This window comes from Vipera berus, assembly GCF_964194415.1.
Source record: "Vipera berus genome assembly, chromosome: 15".
In the NCBI taxonomy this organism is placed as follows: domain Eukaryota; kingdom Metazoa; phylum Chordata; class Lepidosauria; order Squamata; family Viperidae; genus Vipera; species Vipera berus.
The window spans coordinates 11642616-11663810 of NC_138218.1; the positions used below are offsets into that span (position 1 = coordinate 11642616).

At 50.5% G+C, this 21195-nt stretch overlaps 1 protein-coding gene across 1 annotated transcript; it reads right to left on the minus strand.

Moving 5' to 3' along the window:
* Nucleotides 1-385: 385 nt before the first annotated feature.
* On the minus strand, nt 386-21066 carry NUP188 (nucleoporin 188). The gene is made up of 44 exons (XM_081339920.1): nt 21033-21066; nt 19754-19808; nt 19430-19503; nt 18892-18976; nt 18545-18625; nt 17972-18016; nt 17525-17617; nt 16648-16767; nt 16108-16319; nt 15688-15802; nt 15389-15586; nt 14854-14943; nt 14473-14538; nt 13895-14014; nt 13545-13671; nt 13144-13299; nt 12661-12787; nt 12478-12565; nt 11896-11972; nt 11394-11508; nt 11132-11252; nt 10615-10681; nt 10221-10349; nt 9509-9639; nt 9248-9354; nt 8675-8881; nt 8405-8574; nt 8172-8241; nt 7641-7708; nt 6985-7180; nt 6710-6784; nt 6166-6251; nt 5374-5519; nt 5061-5242; nt 4334-4534; nt 4021-4113; nt 3765-3923; nt 3388-3525; nt 2958-3032; nt 2671-2880; nt 2017-2148; nt 1814-1887; nt 1410-1539; nt 386-1060 (listed from the first exon to the last, which is right to left on the minus strand). The coding sequence occupies exons 1-44, from the start codon at nt 21056-21058 to the stop codon at nt 890-892; spliced, it is 5208 nt and encodes a 1735-aa protein (XP_081196046.1). The 5' UTR covers nt 21059-21066; the 3' UTR covers nt 386-889.
* Between the last annotated feature and the right edge of the window lie 129 nt (nt 21067-21195).

The following is a 21195-nucleotide window of genomic DNA, read 5'->3' on the forward strand; positions in this document are numbered from 1 at the left end:
TCCCCCCAAGAAGGTAGTAAAACTGGGTCGGTCACAGGACGACCTGCTTTACCACCAGAATGGGCAGGTTAAGTCAGTAAAATGAGGACCCAGATTGCTGGGGGCGATAGGCTGTTGCTGTCGTAATTTGAGGAGTTCCTGCATTTCCACCTCTACCCAAAGCAAAGCATGCTTTATTCCAGACATTTAATCAGACAGTTGCAGAATTTTTTGTAGGTTTGGGGGTTTACATTAAGTCAGTGCGGAAGCCGAAGTATCAGAGGCTTCTCTTGAGTTCTTCCAACAGTTTTACACGCTGCTTTATTCCTTCCAAAAAAAAGGTCCTCCGAAAGCGGAAAACGAACGGGGCTGCTTTGAGAAAATTCAAGAGGTTGGAGTCCCAGCATTGCTTAGAAACACGTTTAATCAATATAAATAGGAAACGTACAAAAAGGGAGACTCAAGCAATGGAATTCCGATCCTGTCTGGAAAGAGGATAAAGGCCTTTATAAAAATATCTCTTGTGCCCTAGGAACAGCAGAGACATCCCGCTGGCACCATGGAGAGCAGGGGTGGGGTGGGGTGGGGCGTCTCTGCACTTGGCTGGCAAAGCTCCACCACAAAACCGTCCTTGAGCTATGAGATTAATGCCCAATATTCTTCTCAAGAGGGGATAGTCAAGCTCTCTCCGTCTGCTTTCCATCCTGGGCTGTACGTAAGCTAGAAAAATAAGGGACAGGCTTATGGAGGCCAAGCCAGATTTACTTGTAACACAATGGTTTGGGGGATTTGCCCACAGGCAGGGTCCTTTGCTGGCAGGGACCAGCCGATGCTGCCCGGACGGTGGAGCTCCCAGGATTCACGGAGGCGAACTGGAGGGGGAATCGTCTTGAGCTGGGACGGGTGGCGTCTATCTTTGCACGTGTCTGACAAAGGCCTGCACCAGCTGGAAGAGGGGCTCCTGGCCTTCCAGCCCCAGCTTGGAGGGGGGTTTTCCCTGTGGAGGGGGGAGAAGGCCCCCGGCAGGCGAGGAAGGACCACCACGGCGGAAATAGCGAGACAGGCTGGAGAGCAGCGTGCTCTGAGAAGGGAACACAGGATCAGGTCATTCCTTCTGGAGGACGTGTTACAGCAGTGGTTAAGAGGCTGCTCTAGAAACCAGGAGATGGTGAATTCTAGTTCCGCTTTCGCCAAGAAAGCCGGCTGGGTGACTTCGAGCCAATCACCAGGAGCCAGTGAGTTCTAGTCCCGCCTTAGGCATGAAAGCCGGCTGGTTGTCTTGGCGTGCAGCTCCATCTGCACGAGCGGCGGGCAGGTGCGCCCTCCGCTCGCGCAAGTGGAACTCGTGTGGCCAGGTGCCAGGCTGCAGCCTGGGGGATGGGGACCCCTGCTCTAGACCGGGTACCCCACGGAGCAAGGGCGGCCCATACCAGCTCTGAGCTGAGCTCCTGTTTCATGCGCTGTTTATCTCGCGAGTGCACCGCCGGATCCTTCAAGTACCGAACCGCCTGAGAGATGAGCAGGTAGAAGCAGTTTTCCATCGTAAACATCAGGAGAGGCCTGGAACAAAGACGTGGTTTGTTGACCCGCTGAAAAGCACTAGCCCAGGGGTGGGGAACTCTGGCCCTGCCGGCTCAGGAATTCTGGGAGTCGAAGTCCACAAGTCATAAGGGGGCTACAGATTTCCCCACCTCCGAACCAGCATGGGCTAACAGGGAGAGGACTGTGCCGAGGAACCGCATTTGCTGGAGAAGTTACTTGAAAGCTCACAGCAAACACCTTTAAAAAATCCAGTTCCTTTTTTCAAAGGTGGTCAAAACCCCGAGGGACCTACTTGAGCGTCTTGTTCTCTTCCTGCTGGGGGGAGGGCCCTGCAGCCAGAGTGAAGGGCTCCTTCTTCTTATCCAGCTTTGGGGGGAAAGAAAAGCGGTATTAGAACTCAAGATGAAGAAGTGGCGAGCCATTTTTCTCAGTGCCACTGTAACTTCCAGCCTGAGCTTGCCTCTCCGCTCTGCACAAGCCCCGCTGAACTCTTACCTCCCCTAACATGTTCAGGGCCACGTTGACGGTGGCCAGCAGGGTCCCAAAAGAGGGCGGCACCTCCGAGTCAAAGGCGGGAGTCGTAAAGCTCAGCATGAAAAGGATGTTGTACTCGGCCAGGTCCAGGGACTGCAACGGAAGGCAGAATCAAAATGCACACCCCATCGCCTGAACAAGAGAACCAACCCAGCACGGATGCTTGGAAGACATAAATGAGCCTCTGGCTCCGCAGACCGACTCAGCCTGGCTCCTGCAATGTCCTCCCGGGACATTCGTGAGAGCGACGTCTCTGGAGATGCTCAGCCCTCCAGGTCAGGGTTGCCCCAAAGGTGGTTTTTCAAGAGGCAACTACTGGACTTCCTTGCTTTTCCTTGAAGACCTTTTGCTTCTCGTCCAAGGAGCTTCTTCAGTTCTGACCGGATGGTGGGGAATGTGGCTGTCTGCGGGGAATATCAATCCTTTCATTCCCCACCATCTGGTCAGAGCTGAGGAAGCTCCCTGGAAGAGAAGCGAAAGGTCTTCAAGGAAAAACAAGGAAGTCCAGTAGTTGCCTCCTGGGAGAAGCACCTTTGGGGCACCCCTGAGAGTACAAACTGTTTGGTGCCTCGTGAAAAAGCATCTCTCTCTCTGGGAGGCTTTTGGCTCCTCTACCTGGTCGAGAAGGATCTGGCAGATGTCCGGGGTGAAGTGGCGCAAGGCCGCGAGACACTTGCTGAGGATTTTCAGCAGGCTGTACTGGACGGTGCTCAGCGCCTTCTGCTCCGCCGCCTCCGACTCGGGGCCGGTTGGCTTGGCTGACGTCTGCGGGGCTCTCTGGAGGCGAGGGAGGACGGCCGAGGGGAGGGACTCGCCGTTCTTGGCCTGGAAAGAAAGCCGAGTGAGGGGAGACCCCAGGCGGACCAAACGGGGCTGGCATCCAGGTGGGCTCGGCCATTTACCTGCAAGTAATGCTGAAGCATTTTGCGACTGTGGAGCAGCGAAGTGCAGGCCTGGCACAAGTAGCACAAATTGACCTGAAACGAGGAGAAAGCGGGGAAAACACAGGTGGTCCTTCAGTCACGACCAGAATGGATCGCCAATTTTTTTCTTGCTAAGCAAAGCAGTTAAAGTGAGCTGGGCCTCATTTTACGACCTTTTTTGCCACAGTGGTCAAGCAGATCGCTGCGGTTGTAACTAACTGTAACCCTTTCCGGTCAACGTGAAATGCTAGCAGTCCATAAAAACCAAGATGGAATTTTAAAAAAAAAACCACTCGGCTTTAGCCCTGGGCTCAAGAGGGCTGCTCATGCACCCAGCTTCCCCGGGCATCTCAGCCACGGGCGCCAGGCCCACGCCCTGCCCGGCGAGGAGGAAGGTTCTGCTACGCACCTGGACGTCCCCCAGCAGCTGGGGCAGCTGGAAGTGCCACTCCTTCACAAAGTTGGACAGCTGGAGGAGGAAGCCCACCGTGTGGTCGGCTTCTTCCAGGCAGGCCAGGCTCTGCACCGTCCGGACGGCATTCAAGCACTGCAGGCAGAAAGCGCACAACTCTGAAAGCCCCTCCTGGCGCCTGGGGCTCCCCAGGGGGAAGGGGCTGAGAATAAAGACGGAGGGGCCCCCGGGGTGCTCTGCTTCTTCCCTCGGACGCCTCGTCAGGACAACCGTCCCCTCCCTCCCCCCACAGAAAGAAGAGGTTCCGGCAGCCGGTCTTCCAAATTCCCCCCCATTGGTTCTCCTTCGAAGTCGCAGGCCGCAGAGAAGCCCACCTGGAGGATCCTCTCCTGATGGACACCCACGAAGTCCAGGGCATCGGTCAGGAAGTTGTAGCGGAGGGTCTTCAGCAGGCGCTCCATCAGCGATATGGCCAGGCGATAGACCCCGGGCCACGACGGGCCGTCCAGAGACCGCCGAGAGGAAACGGGGGCCTGCACACACAATCACGGTCAAACCCTTAAGCCAGAAACAAGCCGGCTTTCCCGGGAGCCTGAACTTCTCCAGGGGCGTTTGTGGGGAGCCACTCACCTGCCCCACTCCATTACTGCTCAGCTGGTAGACGCTCAGGAGAGGCAGGCAGATGCTGTGAAGGATGCCAGCTGTGGCCACCGCGGCTGCTCCCTAAAAGAGCGGGGGCAAAGCAGAGAAACTCAGGGGCTGGGGTGCCCCATGGGGCAAATTTCAACACACACACACACACAACAAGCTCTGGCTGAGCCCAGAAACCATCACGTGGCCAGTCGAGTGAGCCCAGCCCAGCGATTTCTACTGGGCGCAAATCTAGGCCAGCCTGGCTGTCAACCGGCCCTCTTCAGCCTGCGCTGCTGCCTGGGCTCCTCACCTGCTGAGTCTTGGCCAAGGTGAGCAGCAGGTGGAGCGACGCTTCCGTGAAGTGCAAATTCTGCTTCAGCCTCAAGCTGATCTCCAAGGCGCTGCAGAGGGTGGGCAGCAAGGGGAGGGTCCGCGTCACCTGCAGCCAGCAGTCCCCCTCTTCATCCACTTCACACAGCTCCTTGGCCAAGTGAAGGCCCAGCACGCACACCTGGAGGGAGAGGGGGAAGGGAAAGAGGCAGGGGGATGCTTGAGCCCACCTTATTCTGGGCCTGGGCTGCGGAAAGCCACCAGGGAAGCAGCAGGGGTGTAAAATGGAGGGAGGGAGGGGGCTTCTTTCTCTCCAGGAACCAGGAGTGGGTGAGTTTCGTGCCTAAGTCATCTTAGGAATGAAGGCCGGCTGGGTGACTTTGGGCCAGTCCCTCTCTCTCAGCCCGGCCCACCTGACAGGGTCGCTATTGTGGGGAGAACAGACAGAGGAAGGAGTCACGTTCACTGCCTTGAAATACCGACACAGTAATAAAGGAGGGATCCAAATAAACAAACAGCAATAATTAACACTGCGACGCTTCTTGCCAGAGACTTGGAGGTCTCCCTTCCGCAAGCAAGCAAGCGAAGGACCATCTCAAAGCATCCGAGGGGCAAAAGGAGGCCTGCCTTCCTGCCTTATCCTATTTCTCCGCTCCCCGAGGATGCTAAAAACACCCGCTGGCCAGGTAAGGGGGGGGATCACTTGCCCCGTCTCGCTGGTCCTTCTGCTTGTGTCGGGAGGCGTCGTCCGTGTCCATGCTGTCTTTGTCCTCCCGGGCATCCCCCGCGGTCAGGCAGTGCCGGGTATGATCGAAGAGAGCAATGAATTCTTCCTGGAGGGTCTCACACACGCTCAGCACCAGCTGCGAGTAGTGAGGGATTTCGCTGGCTGGGAGTGGAGGGAGAGAGCATTGGGCCCGGCCTCCAAGGCAGGCAGCCCTACATGTTCCCCTCCCTCCAATTTTTCAACTGCGGCTCAAACCCAGAACTCGGACGAGGCCTCAACTGTCCCCAGCTGACCTTTAGTTTCCTTCATCTGCAGGACGGTGACGAGGGCAGAGAAGACCTTGGCTTTGGTCTTCTCCATCATCTGCTGGTCAGCCTGAAGCACCCCGTCCAGGATCTGCGTCAAGGAGTTTATGATTTCGTCCGCCGAGCCCAACTTGCTGAAAGCAGGGAGAAAAAGCAGAAAGGGTTAGAACTACAAAGGAGTTCTGACGGCTTCGGTGGCAGCTTCTGATTGGGGGGATCACTCCGGGGAGCAGGTTTTGGGGTGGGCAAGAGCTCTGGGCCCCTCAGAAGGGCTCCCAAATAACACCCACAGGGGGGCTTTTTAAGCGTCACAGGCACCTGGCCCGGCAGGACAGGAAGGCAGGGGGATGTTACGGTCCCATCGATTAGGGACGGTGCACCTGGAGACCACAAATGGAGATGGAGCTGATTGCGTTGTTCTATTTGTATGTAACCTGCCTTAACTATTTTTATCAATTAATTCATGCTGGCAAACGTACCCAACACACTTTCCTTCTCCCGTTTTCCCCACAAAAAGAACCCTGTGAGGCGAGGTGGACTGAGAGAGACTGACTGGCCGATTAAGTAAGTAAATTAATTCAAGGCCTGAATTTCCCAAACTTCCTCACCCGCAGAACCGCGGCAGAGCACAACTGCTGGGGCTTCCCTGTTCCTAACTGGCAAGGCGTCCGGGGACTTCAGGTATTCTCAGTCCTGCTGCAAAGTCTCTGGACCGAATCTGAGATATTCTGCATGCAAAACTCGGGGGGGGGGGGTTGCTTTTCCCCCCAAAGGACCTACCTCCTCCACTGTCGCAGCAGAATTAACAGGAGGGTGCACAGCATGGATCCCAGCTGCAGGCAGCACACGGAAGTGGGAACCAGCAGCTACGGAGAGATTTTGTTTTCAAGGAATGCCTTTCGCTATGAAACTATTGCTATTATTTTAAATCTGTTGGCCACCCAGGTCCAGGAGCTCCAACTGAAACAGTCGAGACTTTAAATCACCTAATAACAGTGCACTAAATTTAAAAAGAATCACTGGCCGAGCGTCTGAATTTTGATCACATGACCACGGGGAATGCTGGAGGTGTTGTAACTGTGAAAAATGCTCATCAATCGCTTTTTTCAGCGCCCTTGTAACTCTGAACGGTCACTAAACCACCTGCATTCATAGTTCTGCTGACTGCTGAGCTGGAGCCTCAGAACTGATGCGCCGAAGAGAGGTAAGCCCTCCAAGATCACCCCCCAGATCTTTTGCACTTAGGCAACTGCAGAAGCCCAAAGCCACATTCAAAACCCAGCACGGCTGAACCACGCTAGGTTTTTAAAATGCAAATTCTTACCAAAGCCTTGGTCCCACTCAAGACGTCCAGAAACAGCTGCTGGATCTCCGAGCTGGTCAAGTTCACGATGTCAGCCTGAGAAAGACCAGTTTGGGATTTAAAACGGGTAAAGCGGCGACCCCTCTCTCTGGTATATAACCCCAACATAAATTCGTAGATATCGATATCTGGAAGCCTGCAGGTGTCTGATAATCGGAGCCTCTGATCAGAAGTAATATTAGGATCCTGGGCCTTGAAAAGCCTGGCTCGCCACAGCTGCTAAGCGAATCACTTACGTGGCTGGTGGAGACCACGAGCAGCATTCGCCAGGCTGAGATCAGCAGCTGGTACTCGGTCAGGGAGGTGCAGCCGCTGCCCTCCGTCTCGGCCACGTGGAAGGCCAGGGATTTCACGTAGCCCGACCAGTAAGCGAAGCGCTTTTCCGCCGAAAACCTCTTGAGCGTGTCCTTCAGGGACTGGTCCAGCGACCCCCTGTGGTCCACCAAGGCAGAGTTAGAGGATTTCCCCCTTGAAAAAGGACTCACATTACAAGCGGGAGCATTCCGACTGCGTCAACCAGAAGGGGAGCAAGAGTCTAGGTGCGAATCTGCACAAGAAAGCTGAAAGGGAACTTGGCTAGCAAACGTGACGAAGGTCCTTGCTTGGGTGGCTCAAAAGAGGGCTGAAAAAAGGTTGAGTGGAGCATTGCAGACGTGGTGGGTGCGCCATCACTGGAGGTTTTTAAGACGTTTTGTCTGACATGGGGTAGGGTTTCCTGCCTGAGCAGGGGGTTGGACTAGATGACTTCCAAGGTCCCTTCCAGCTCGGTTATTCTGAGAGGAACAAGATGGAAGCTTGTTCTCAATTCTCCATTCTAACATCTGAAAGGACCAGGGAACCCCCTTCCTAGGCTGAATTTCTTCTTCACCAAAAATCTAATAACATCACTTACTTGACCACTGAATAAATCTCCAGGCAAATTATTTTAATTATCAGGGCACAGGTTTCCAAGACACTGAGCTGCAAACATAGAAAGGAAAATGCTGATTGTGTCGCTTTTCTACTTGCAATTTCTGGCAGTCATACATTAAACAGAGCGCTGAAACTTCCAGCCACTCAGGAATGCTTTGCAACCTTTTTCCTGCTTTACATCAAGGACATTCCTGACCCAGAGGCAAAGGAAGCCACAGGTTCAGAGTGACCATGGGGGACTAACTCTGTCCCACTCTGAAAGGACCCAAACCCCCTTTTTCGGGGCTGTTGTAACTTTGAGTGGCCACTAAATGAACTGTTGTAAGTCAAGGACTATCTGTACGTTAGAGATTCTTCTGCAGAATGCTGCTTTATCTAGCCAGGGGTATCTTTTTCAGCCATAAAAAACCTGCGTCTATGGCCCCACCCAATTCCAGACTGGATGTCTCTAGAAAGTTTTCTTGCAGCACACACAAAAAAGTGAGTTTTATTTTCCCAGAGGTTTCCTTACCTCAGATGTTTCGGACGGTGGAGGAAGAGTTCCAAATAACGGGTTGGTTAAGTTTCCCCAAAACTTTGGCCTAGAAACACAAAAAAACTGCAGTGGTTTTTTTCCCCTGTTCCACATTCTCCTCTTTTTCATTTTTCTTTGGACTTCTGAGTTTTGTATTTTGATCAACTAACAAAGCTGGCAGTTTGAGGAGGAGGAGGAGGAGGAGGAGGGAGAGAGCGCAGTCCACTCACTTGTTCCGGAGGACAAGCATGGCGCTGTCTCGGCGGTCCTGCCACAGGGCGTGGAGGAAGGCAATGGTGGCCCGCTGCAGCAGGGGGGGGCACCAGTAGCGCTCCTGCCGCTGGGAGCCCATCAGCTCCAGGACCACGTGGAGGCAGCTCCACTGCCCTAAGCTGAACTCCTAGAAAGGAAAGGGAACAGACCCAGCTCCTGAAGTGGGCCACAAAAGCTGAAATGAAGCCGGCATTAAAAACCACCTCCAATCCAGCACGGTCCCTTACCTTGCAGCCATCGCTCCCGTCCTTCACCTCCAGGTTAAGAAACAATTCGATCAGGCCGGGCTGGGTTTCCACGGCCACCGTGAGGAAGTCGAGGATCATGACTTTGATGCGCATGTCCTCGATTCTGCTCTGCAGGCGGGTCAGGAAGGCGTCACGGATGGCAGAGGCATCGCTGCCAAGGCAGGCGTACACTGACATGGGAGCCACCTAAGCGGGGGAGGGGGGGAAGGAGGAGAGATGAGGAAGGAAGGAAGGAAGGAAGGGCAGAGAGGCCATGTACAGTGTGCCCCCCCAACACAGAAAGGGCACACTGCCCCGCAGATTTTTTCTAATGCCATGCTCGTCAACCTTAGCAAATTTATGACTCCCCAAATTCCCCAGCCAGCAGAGCTGCCCGCTCTTTTCCTACAACCAATTGTACAATCAGAGGTTCCCATTTAAGTCTGATGCACCACCACCGATCAAATGTAACTGGGCAAGGGAAGACCCAGAAGCCACTGGAAGCCCCGCTCCCCGACTTGGATCAAGGGAAGCCACGAAGGGTGTCGGAAGGAAAACGAGGACGCTTCTTACCGTCGCCAGCCGCTTCAGCAGCTGGATGGCCAGCCGTGGCAAGGCCGGGTCGTGTTTATGGTAGATGTATTTGGCCAAGACAGCAACCAGATTGTTCTGGTGGGCCCCTGGTTTGGGAGGGCAGAGAAGCACAGAGAGTAAAGTCACACAATTGATTTTCTGCACAGGATAAGCAGGATCCAAAAGCCTTTGCTCGGCCGGCTGAAAACGAATGCAGATTCTGCGTGTTAAGTGCAAGCGGTTCACGTAGGAAGGACCTACCGTGCTGAGTCAGGGCGTGCTCCAGAGGGGACACAACGCTGGAGGGCGGCTTCAGCCGGATGACGTTGTTGGTGACAGAGAAGGCCAGTTTCACCGTCTGGACGAGCAGCTGGCCCTGAGACTCCCCATCGCTGGGTTGGCAGCAGGAAGAACCGCGTTAAAACCCCTCCTAAGTCTGCTCATGACGCTCATTAAGTTGTAATGGTCGTAAAACATCCCAAAGACATCACTGCGTTACAACTGTCATGGAGCCTGCCCATTTTATGTAAGATTTTACAACTTTTTTGTGGAGTTGCAAAAAAGGCAGAGGAAGCACCTTCCCGTAAGACTGCACGGCACACTTCAATCCCCAGACCAGTTGGCAGAGCCAGGTCAGAATTAATAGGGTTGGAGGTCTTCTAGTCCAACCCCCTACACAAGGCAGGAGACCCTATACCATTTCAGACAAAATCGCTGCCCAGTCTCTTCTTAAAAACTTCCAGTGAAGGAGCACCCACAACTTCTGGAGGGAGGCCGTTCCACTGATTAATTGTAGAATTAATAGAATTCTCCTGAATTCTAGACTGGATCTCTCTGCGGTAAGATCCCATCTGTTTCACTTCTTATCCTGCCCTCGGGTGCTTTAGAAAATAGATCCAACACCAAGAATTTAAGAATGCAGGCCCCTTCAGAATGCCAAGAGTGCTCAAACTAAGAAAATGTAGGCACTCACCTGCAGGACTGGCTGGCCATCACCATATCAATGGTGTCCACCCCAATGCCCATGATGCTGATGACCGCCTGGCCCGCTTCTGTATTGGCCAGGCTGAAGATGCAAAGGGACTGAAGACTGGGGGCATTGCTGAAAAACAAAAAGAGAAACCTCAACTTCCCATGGGAGAAACGTCTGGATGAGCTTCAACCTCACCTCTTGAATTCAAAGATGCCTGCTTTATTCTAGTCCTCCAGGAGGACTAGAAGCTTAGCATAAAGGTAAGAATGGAGTGTGAATTTACTGGCAGGCAGCAGGAAGGAGGAATAAAGCTGTAGGCACAGTGGATTAAGGATGAAAAGGCCTCAAAATTAACGCATCTAGGATATAGTGTGGCGGAAAAAGCCGGCCTTACCTGCTACGAGGATCCATTTCAGGGCACAGATTCAAAATCGCATGGATCAGCTGGAGGATAAGATATCCTGAAAAAAGGAAGAAAGTGGAGCGTTTTTCAGAAGGGAGTCGGAACGGAATTGTGAGATTTTGCTCCCAGCTCACTTTTTAAAGAAGAGCTAGAGAACCACGGCTCAGTTACAGACAGCCAGTTTTCCAGGAGCCATTTTGTAAGAGTGCCCGCCAAGAGGCAAAATTCCAAACTCAATCTGCAAAGCATGGGAATTCCTTAACGGAGGGAACGTACCTGGCGAGTCAGCTCAGCTGTCCTCCCAGGACTGTTTCTCAACCTTAGCCACTTTAAGAGGGGTAGACTTCAACTCCCAGAATTCCCCAGCCAGCTATACTGTCCTTGATGACCTGGAAAACTTTGCAGAATTTTCTGCCCTTGAGACCCTCACAGGAAACCTACTAATACCAAGAAAGAGTCCAAAAAGCTACAGGCTAAGTTTCTGTCCCTTTGGGGAAGTCCTGCTTACCTATTTTTTCTCTCACTCCATGGGAGCTGTAGCGCCACTTGTGGTAATTTGGCAGCATCTCCTTCAGGACAAAGACGATGCACGGCACCAGGCCCTGGCTCTGGGTGCTGCCCAGCTGCCCCTGAGCAAAAACAGACCGGGGAGTTAAACAGGATACTCCATCACTCGATCGCCCAGACGAAAGTTAAGCAGCAGAAACTTAAGTTATTCTGACCGCAGGGTACCAAAAGGGATCAGAGGCTTTCTCTCTCTCAGCACCTACCCGGACCAAAGTCATGACTAAATTCAGGAAGGAGATTGTGACGCTGTATTCGCCTTGAGGCTGCTCAATGCCCATCAGCAGATTCCCGTAGCCTCCAGCATTCATTCCCTCTGCACTGGGGAGAGAGAGAGAGAGAGAGACCCCAAGAGTTAGCAGGCTGTGAAATGCTCTAGTGTCAGTGCTAGAAGGCTGTGTGTGTGTGTGTGTGTGTGTGTGTGTGTGTGTGTGTGTCGAGCTCTGTGGCTGGCCCTATTGTTTACAATACCCCAGTCAAGGAACTACCAACTCAAACAAACAAGCCAGCAGCCTAATCAAGGGACCACCAGGAACAGCCACACCATCACTGCCAAGTCACTTGGATATAAATAGAGAGCAATAGAGGGATGCTGCGATGGTCACTAAGTGAGAAAACCGGTCGTGTCCCTTTTTCAATGCCACTGTAACTTCAAATGGCCACTGAAACAAATAGTTGTAAGTCGAGAACTATCATATGGCAAATTACCTGATCATGTGACTCATATTAGAAACCGGATTTGCCACAAAAGGTAAAAAGCCTGTATGATGAAGATCAGTCCAGACCTAGGAAGAAAAGTTAGGAATGTTCCTTTATGATTTATTATTTATAAAATTTATTCACCGCCCATCTTACCACAGGATAACTCTGGGGCAGCTTACTGTTAAATACAGTTAAAACATAAAAAAGCAGTAAAACCAAAGGCACGTGGGGAGGGTGGGGGCAGAGTGGGGAGGAGCTGGGATCTGCTGTTACTCGATCAACCACCCCCACTGGGGTCCCAGGCCAAGGGGCAGAACCAGGTCTTTAGGCCCTTGCGAAAGGACAGGAGGGTCGGGGCCAACCTCACATCAGGGAGGAAGAATGTTCCAGAGGGCGGGGGCCACAGCAGAGAAGGCCCTCCTCCTGGGCCCCGCCAGCCGGAATAATCGGGCTGATGAGACCCTCCTTGTGCCTTTTCTGACAACACAAGTGGGACGAGCCAATCCCGGTGGGGTGAGACGGTCCCTCCAGTATCTTGGCATCAGCCAAGTGACACTGACAGAACAAAAAGGGCCGACGGTCTCTTACCTTGGCAGGCATCCGGGAAGCCAGGACTGTTAAGCATTTGACACAGGAGGCTATAATCTCCACCGGGGGAGAAATCACGGTGGTTAACCTGGCGGGGGGACAAAATGTGGTGATCTCAGAGCAAAACAGGTGAAGGTTAAATCTAAAGAAGGCAAAAATTCCAAAGGGCACCCAAGATCTTACCTTTGCAGCAGCATGTAGATGCGGGAGGTGATGGGCAGAAGGCAGTCTGCAATCGACACATCGGTGCTGATGACTTTGTGAACCAGATCGATGATGGGCTTAACTCTCTGGCAATGCTGGATGACGTCTGGAAAAGAGAGTTCCAGTTTGACATGGCTCTTTTCTGCCGTAAACCCAGGTCCTTTGAAAGCAAAACTGCAACACCCAAATAAGGAAAGAAAAAAACAAAACAAGGACCCACGTACTATGTATTACATACCGACGGTATGTAACGGAAGCATTTTGAAGTACAGTACTTCCATTAAACCAATGTGCCATACAGTTATCTTATAAACAGAATTATTTGCAGAGTACAGGAAACGAAAGGGTAAAAATGAAAGTTTATGCTTTTATCTTCCAACCAAACACCCTTCAGCTCCCAAGTCCCCAAGGCCAGTCCCCAAGGCCGTCTCCCAACAGCTCCTCCAAGTCCTGGAAACTCACCAGCCGTGGACACCACATGCAACAGCATCTCAATTTCGCAGGTGAAGAGGGTCCAACTGCTGTAAGAATATTCCCAGCGTACCAAATAGGCTCGGTCATCCAGCATCACCTGCCCGATCGTCCCTTGAGGGATCCTAAGGTTGGTCTGACCTGCCCCTGAAAGGGTGGGGGGAAGGAAGCAGAATTTTTTTTAAAAAAGCAGTGTTTTGGGGCAAGTAGGACATCTCAACAAAACAAGACTGGGCAATCTGTTGGTAGGTTAAGAAGAGGACCAGCTGGCTAGTTTCGGATGCGTCCATTTGGCCAGGCAGCAGAAGGCGGATTTTAATGATGATAGAGAAGATTGAACCGCGGGGTCCAAGGTCTGAAGGAGGGGCAGAGGGCGCCGGTCCATCTCTTACCAAGGGGGTACAGCAATTTGGGGGTCTGCCTCCTCCAGAGGGTCCCGTCTTCATGAGAGATGACGTCTGCTGGTTTGTGCTTATAAAGCTCGATGTAGAATGACATCTTGTCCAAAAAGGTGTAAACCTTCAGAGAGGGGAGAGAGAGAAGGAAGAGAGGCAAGTTGAAAGGAATCAAAAGATGGGCCATGAAAAAGGGGGCTTGCAGGGGGGATAGAACTGCAGGCTACGGGCAGAGCTTAACAATGCTGCACTCTAACCACTGTGCGATTTCTGAGAGACTTAAAAGGGTCTCCTTAAAGGACCCCGATAGCTACAGCTACTGATTTCTCTCCAACTTTCATAGGTACCTTTTTTGCCGTCGATTTGTCTGAAACAAGCGCGGTAAGTAACTGAAGAAGAGGAGAGAGCAGGTGTGGAAACATGCCACAGACGCTGTCCAAAATAATGCCCAGACCTGCTGTGGGTTCCTGGGATGAGATGCAGAAAACAGTTGTTGTCAAAAACAGACATTGTTTTGCAACATGTTCTTGCACCAGCTTTGCTGTGAAATGGATCTACTACTCTACTTTCAAATACTGGCCTTTTAAAAAAAGGTAAGGATCTCATTTTATCTGCTGGTTGTCCTTAACTTACGACTTTTCCATAAGCGAGCATACAGAGAGAAAACCAAAACTGTATGTACCTACGTATACTTTCTTTTTGTATTCCTTTTCTCTTTTTTTTTAAAAGGACAAAACAGAGAAAGAGACAGTGTTTACTATGGAGGGCTATTTTTTATCCCCATTTCCCCCAAAATTTCCCGATAAAAAGTAGCCTTTCTCAACCATTTTATCTTGAAGGCATGTTTTAAATCAATGCCAACTTTTCAGAAAAAAGAGACTCGAAAGAAAACACAAATGAACTGTCCCTTCCAGAGCAAGCTCACCGTTTTCCAGAACAAGGGAGGAATGCTTGAAGCTGCCAAAACTTCACAGGCCGTGTCAATTATGTCCTTGAGAAAATAAATGGGAAGGGAGAGAAAGAGGGAGGGACAGAGAAACTCACATTATATTTGGTGCCCTTGATGTCAATGTCCTAAAAAGATTTAAACCCATTTCCTAAGAAACTACAGTTAGAGGTTCCTCCAGGCTAAAGAATACTTCGCACTCTCCATATAACTGCAGTTCTCTGTGAAAAAGGAACGGGCAAAACTGATTTCAAACTGGCTGGCTGGCTGGTAAAGTTGCCAAGGTTGGACCCCCCTTCCACCACCACCACCCCGATTTAGGCAGGGCCACCCTCTCCACCCTAAGCCCTCGGGTTGTACCTGCTGATTGCCGAGCGTCTGCAGCTCCAGGGAAGTCAGCACGAAGGAGAGCAGGCCGTAGATGCACATGCAGGCCGTGCTGGAAATACACTGAAAATAAAGAGCGTCTCACAGCCAAAGCAACGGAAATACAGTCCCCATTTTACGACCTTCCTTGCCATAGTTGTTAAGACAGGTTAGTCCTTGCTTAGCGACCACCTCATTTAGCAACTGTTCACAGTTACAACAGTGGTGAAAAAGTAACTTTATGAAACCAACCCCAGAACTAAGGTCATTAGCAGCTGCAGTTTCACCCAGTGACTGCTTGGTTTAACAACTGAGTTGCCAGCCCCAGTGGTGGTTGCTTACAAGCATTACTATTCTTCTTCACTGGGAAACCACATTTAATCTACTTCTTTCCCTTGGATGAGAGAAGATGGAATTGTGTGGTGAGATCTGGACAGAATTTCAAGGTAAAAAAAAAAGAGGGGCCTGGGGATCTCTCAGCTCTTTAAGCTATGAAATATTATAGATTTCTTCTGGGCTGGAGACTCACATTTCCTTCACAGCTTATGGCCCGGAGCAGCTTTGTCAAGTACTGAAAGACGTTCATTTGGATCGCAGCGCTTCCCATCCGCCGGATCACCCCGCTTGACCCATCGGGGCTCAGCGTGTGGCGGAGCAAGGCCCAGGCCAGGAGGACGGGGGCGTGATGGGGAATGTCCCCGAGGGTCAGCAGCAGGCGGTCCATTTCCTGTGGGGAAGAAATGGGTGAACTAATGTTTTCTTGAAAGATTTTGCGTGGTGAGGTAAAAATATGAACACTGAGCGATCACAGATTTGCTAGGGATTTACCTGGCGGATTTGTCCGTTACCGGCAAATTTATGCTCCTCCTTCCTGTCGTCCAACAATCGTTCGTGTAAAGAATCAATTTCCATGCCTTCCACTAGAATTAGAGAACTGAAATACCTAGAAGGAATATTTATGGAGGAAGAAGAAATCAGAACCGCAGAGAAAGAGCCACCTCTCAAACAAACCCTTCCTTGGCTCATTTTGTTTCCTTGATCATTTTCATTTCCAAAGCTAAAATACAAAATCCAAAAAGGAAAAAAAAAGTGAGGCAAAAGAAAAAACGTACACGCTGGTCCCAAATGCGATGGTTGAGAGATCTACTGGCAGCTGTTCTCCTTCCATGCACAGACTTACATAAATTTACCTAGCGTGATCTGTGGCACGTCACCGTTTACGAGGCCCGGCGTGTGGCACTCACTCACCCAATCCGATCCACCAGGGGATCCATGCTTTCATCAACCAGGTGCCTGTTGGTCTGCCGAGAGCCGAACCCCTGTTCCTTGAACAGTTTGGCAAACGTCAGCAGCTCCTCCGGGGTCATCTCAAAGTAGGCATAGTAAAGGAAGATGATTTCCAGCAACATGGACTGTTCGCGGAGGCACTGCACAAACCAGCGAGAGACGTGCCGCTCCGTCTGTGTGCAAAAAGCAGGTGTGCCAGGTGGTTAAAGACGCACACTGACAACAGGGGAGAAAAGACTTCTCTTTCTCACAAGGATGTTTCCTTCTGGGACCAGCTGAACTACAGAATAAGAGCCGGAAGGGACCTTGGAGGTCTTCCAGTCCAACCCCCTGCTCAAGCAGGGGACCCTGACAGATGGCTGCCCGGTCTCTTCTTAAAAGTGATGGAGCACCCACAATTTCTGGAGGCAAGCTGTTCCACTGGTTAACTGTTCTGTCAGGAAATTTCTCCTCAGTTCGAGGTTGGGTTTATGAAAGTTATCAGTGGGGAAAAAAACATACCATTAGACTTCCATGTGTCTCCCATGTAGGCACTTCTGCTTTATACAGCTCTTCAAACTGCTTCCGATAATTAGGAACCAGTTCCTTATCCAATTTTTCCATACACTGTGAATACGGGACCTTCGTAGCAAAACCAAGGTTAAAATAAAAATAAAAATTAAGAGACTGTTTCATTCGTTTTGTACTTGTGTGCCATTTTTTTTAACAGTGATTTGTTTACACTAGAAAATCAGAAGGATTCAAAGATAATTTCACATACAATTCAATAGAGATTGAATACGATTATCAGCTACGTGTTTCATAATTAACGAGAGCCAGTTTGGTCCACTATCTGAGGTGCTCGGCTAGAACCTTGCGAGTTCCAGTCTTCCTTTAGGCATGAAAGCTGCTTTGGTGACTCTCTCTCTTTCTCAGCCCAGCCCACCTCACAGGGTTGTTATTCTGGATAACACGGCAGGCACATTAGGTATGCATGTTTCCTTGAGTTGACCCAAAATAAACATGAAATAAAACCAATAAATAAACATGTATTTTCTGTTTCCTTAACAGTTTACAATTTCGTCCCTTTCAAAGATCACGAAGGGCTTTTGGGAATGCCAACAGCTCTGTGGACTCAGATTATAGCCTTCCACTGGGAGCCCTTCATTTAGTGACCACAGCTAGGCCCAGCAACTCATTTGTTAAGCAAAGGAGTCGCTCAGTGAAACTGTGACTGTGATTATGATCCAACCTCAGCTTTCCTTAGCTTTGCCAACCCGCAAATGGGATGAGGGGTTGTGGATTTGCTTTTTTACCACTGTCAAAACTGCCAAGTCACTAAATGAGGCTACCTGTACTTCGACTGCATTCGGTGCTTGTAGGAAGAATCAATACGTACCATGTAAGGGTGCCTCTCATCCTGGAAGAAAGTGAGGATGTGAAGTACACACCGAAGAATACAAAACCTTTCCTCGTAGTAGTAATCAGCAATCTGTAAAGATATTTTGTTCTCTTTATCACAGCGGCAGTCTTTGCACCTTCGTATTTACTTCCCCGCAGTCTGTTCCCTGAATTCCCCAGTTGTTAAGCAAGCTAGTTGTTGTGAGTTCTGCCTCATTTTGTGACCTTTTTGCCACCGTTAAGCGAATCTGGCTTCCCCCGTCGAGTTTGCCTTTTGGAAGCTGGCTGGGAAGGTTACAGATGGGGATCGGGAGACCCCGGGACAACCTTAACCGTCATAAATACGAGCCACTGGCCAGGCGCTTGAATTGTGATCACGCAACCATGGGGATGGTACAATCAATCATGAAAATGGTCATCCCTGCAGGGTCTAGGGGAAGCTCACCTTTAGTAGCAGGGTCTGGCTCTGCCTCTCATCTTGCAGCACGGTCTAGAAACAAAAAGGAAGGCAAGGAATCAGTCACAAACAGTCAAGGCCTGGCCAGAGACACGTGCAAACGAGAAAGGTACGTTCCCATCCAGCTACAATCGTCAAGGAATACACAGCATGCCTGCCTTTGTGTTTGTTTTTATCCCATCTGTTGTTTTTATAAATAGGTCAAAGAGGTGAACATAGCTAATATCGCTTCCTCCTCCTTCCCCCCCCCCCGCCCCGTGACGAGAGTTGGACTGAGGAGGAGGGACTGGCCCCAAATCACCCAGTTGCTTTCTTTCATAAGTCTCCTGGTGATTGGCCCAAAGTCACCCAACTAGGTTTCGTGCCTAAGATGGGACTAAAATTCCCATGAATATTAGCATTTATGGCTGGTACCTCCAAGGCGGGCCTCAGCCCCAAGAGGAAATGCAACCTTACAGCCATCACAGTGAGAACTCACTGCATGAAGTCCTAGCCTTCAAGAGGCACACTTGTCAAAAGAAATTCTGGAGAAGAGATAAGAGTCGGTGTGTCATTACCCACCTTTAGCGAGTCTCTAGTCCCTCTGTAGTCCTCCTGAAGGTAACACTGTAAGAGCTGCACGCTTTGCTCTTCATCCAAGCCCTGCAATGGCAGACAAACCTTTGACTACATTACATGATTTTGGGAGAGAGGGAAAGGCCAACGAAGAACAGAAGAATGCCTAATTTTCAGTGCTGCTTCCAAAATCTGCAAAGCATCTCGGTTAAACTTCAAAAGTCCCAGAAACAAACCTCACTCAAAGAGTTAAAACTGGGGAAAACCAATTTCTCTCCAGTTCTGGTATTTTCTCCCACCCCCGCCCTGAAACAGGCAGAGGCAAAGAAGCAAAGCGACTTGAAAGAATTTACCAAAAACTTGCTGACTCGGAGTCCCAGTTCCTTCAATGAAGCAGGCACGTTTTTGTCAGCTTTCACTATTTCTGCTGAACTGGAACTACACATAAAGAAACAGTTATTCAGTTTAATTTGTTTGGATTGGACAATTGATTTAAGTAAAACTCTGCAATTCGAATCCAATTTTCAGTTACAGCCAGACATAGTTACCACTCAGTGAGCCAAGGACAAAAGCCGTAATTCTCCAATATTCTTACCTTTCCAGCAAGTTGGATCCAGACTTAACACAGAGATGACAAAATTCAGAAAGAACATCCAGAGAAAACCAAGTCTGAGGGCCTGCTTATCTCTTTAACCAAGCCTAAGAACCAGTTCCTAAGCCTTAAGGGTTCGTCTAAATAAGACGAGGGGAGGGTAATACAAATGCTAAAATTTCAGTCTAAATGAATTTCTAAAAGGAGGAAGCACGTTGATGATCAGAAAAACCCACTGTTTCTCCAAGCTTTTCCTAACTTGAGTACTGTGCTGGATATCCAGCATCCGGTTACCGTACCTGGGTGGTTTGTAGTAACGAAGTCCTTCAAGCAATCTCTGCCAGTGTTTATTCAACTCTTCTGCGATCTGTGCCTAAATTAGGACAAAAGGATGGTGAATACAGAGGTTCCTCTAAATTGCAAACTTAAAAACTGTTTACTTAGTTTCACAAAGCAAGATAGATGGAACGAGCAGCGTTGTACAATCTTTCCAGCTTTAAGACTTGAGGAATTTTGGAAGTTGAAGTCCACAAGCAGAGATTCTTTTAAAGAAGCCTCCCTCTATTTATTAACACCAAACTACAGTGGTTTCAAAAGAAACAGCCTAAACCAACATTGCTTACCGGTTCTCTCAAAGCTGATCTTCCCAAAAGAATGGTCCACAGTTCTCTGCTGCTCCTTAAAATAAGACATGCCTTCCTTAAAACGTATTTTAAAAGCACACGGAACTATTTTCTCTATGCAACCCTACCAAACTGGACAGCCACTTGTCTGGAATGGTATGGGGTCAGCAATTCTGCTGATTCCAGAACCAGACTCAAGTTCAAATTCTGCCTTGGACATGAAAGCCAGGCTGGGGGACTCGGAGCCAGTGCTTGTCTCTCAGCCCAGCCCACCTCACAGAATCAATCCAACACAACCAGTGGACAGTTTCTCATGTCCTGGGATGAACACTTCACTGAGTCAACTTTGAGAAGCATCAAGGGGAACCGTACATGATTTATTTAGTGTATGGCATATTATACATGGACTAGCAATATATATTAACATTTCATCTAGATTAATAAAACACAGTGAAATATAAATGTTAAAAAGATCTATGCGCAAATACCAATATCTTCTAGGCCATCTAACCATTGAAGCACAGCAGATACTGGACAGGTATATAAGCCCTTGGCTTACAGCCAGCCCTGAGGTCAAATAGCACAAATGTGTACAGAATACACAGCCAGAACAATTATGATGTCATCCTGCCTCTTTGAGCATACAAGTAGGTCATAATTAGTGTTCAAATCATGCCACGCTCAATTTATTGCAAATTATAAACTAATACCAGGTGCATTTAATGCAAGTCAAAAATTCGGTGAACAAGATGGGAGACCCACACGGAGATCTATTTGGGCAGCTCAAGAAGGCAAATATATTTAATATTCCCGCCTCTTCCTACTCAAATGGGAATTATTCCTTTCCTTCCAGGGGACGGGGTTATTCCATTAGGAGACGGACTGGAAACCCAAAGATCTAAGTTCGAGTCCTGCCTTAGGCACCAAAGCCACGCCTTCCCTCTGAGCCTGGCCCACCTCACAGGGTTGTTGTTGGAAGGGAAAAGGGGGAGGAGGAAGGTGTAATTTGGAGTCCACTGGGCCTGGGCGACTTATCATTCAAATAAATTACGACAAATAAAGTACGCTGCCTCGAACGAAGAGCCATAAAGGCCGGAGCCGGAGGGGGCTTCGCTTGGGTTCCCCCCTCTCCCCTCAGGCCCGCAAGACCCTCACCCAAAGCTCCAGGGCGGGCGGAGCGGGCGAGAGTCGGGGCTCCGGCGGGCCTCGGTCCCCCCCTCAGCCGCCCCCTCCCCTCCGCGGCCCCGCCGACCGCCGCGCGCGCCCCGCCGCCCCCTACCTCGCAGACAGCCCGCCGGCCGCCATCTTGCCTCTCTCCCACGTGACCGCCCCCCCCCGCCTACTTCGCTCGCTCGCCCGCCGAGCCCACGAGGAGGAAGGGGGCGGGGCCGCCGGCGGAATGAGAGGCGGCGCTTGCGCACTGGGCCCCGCCCGCTCGACCG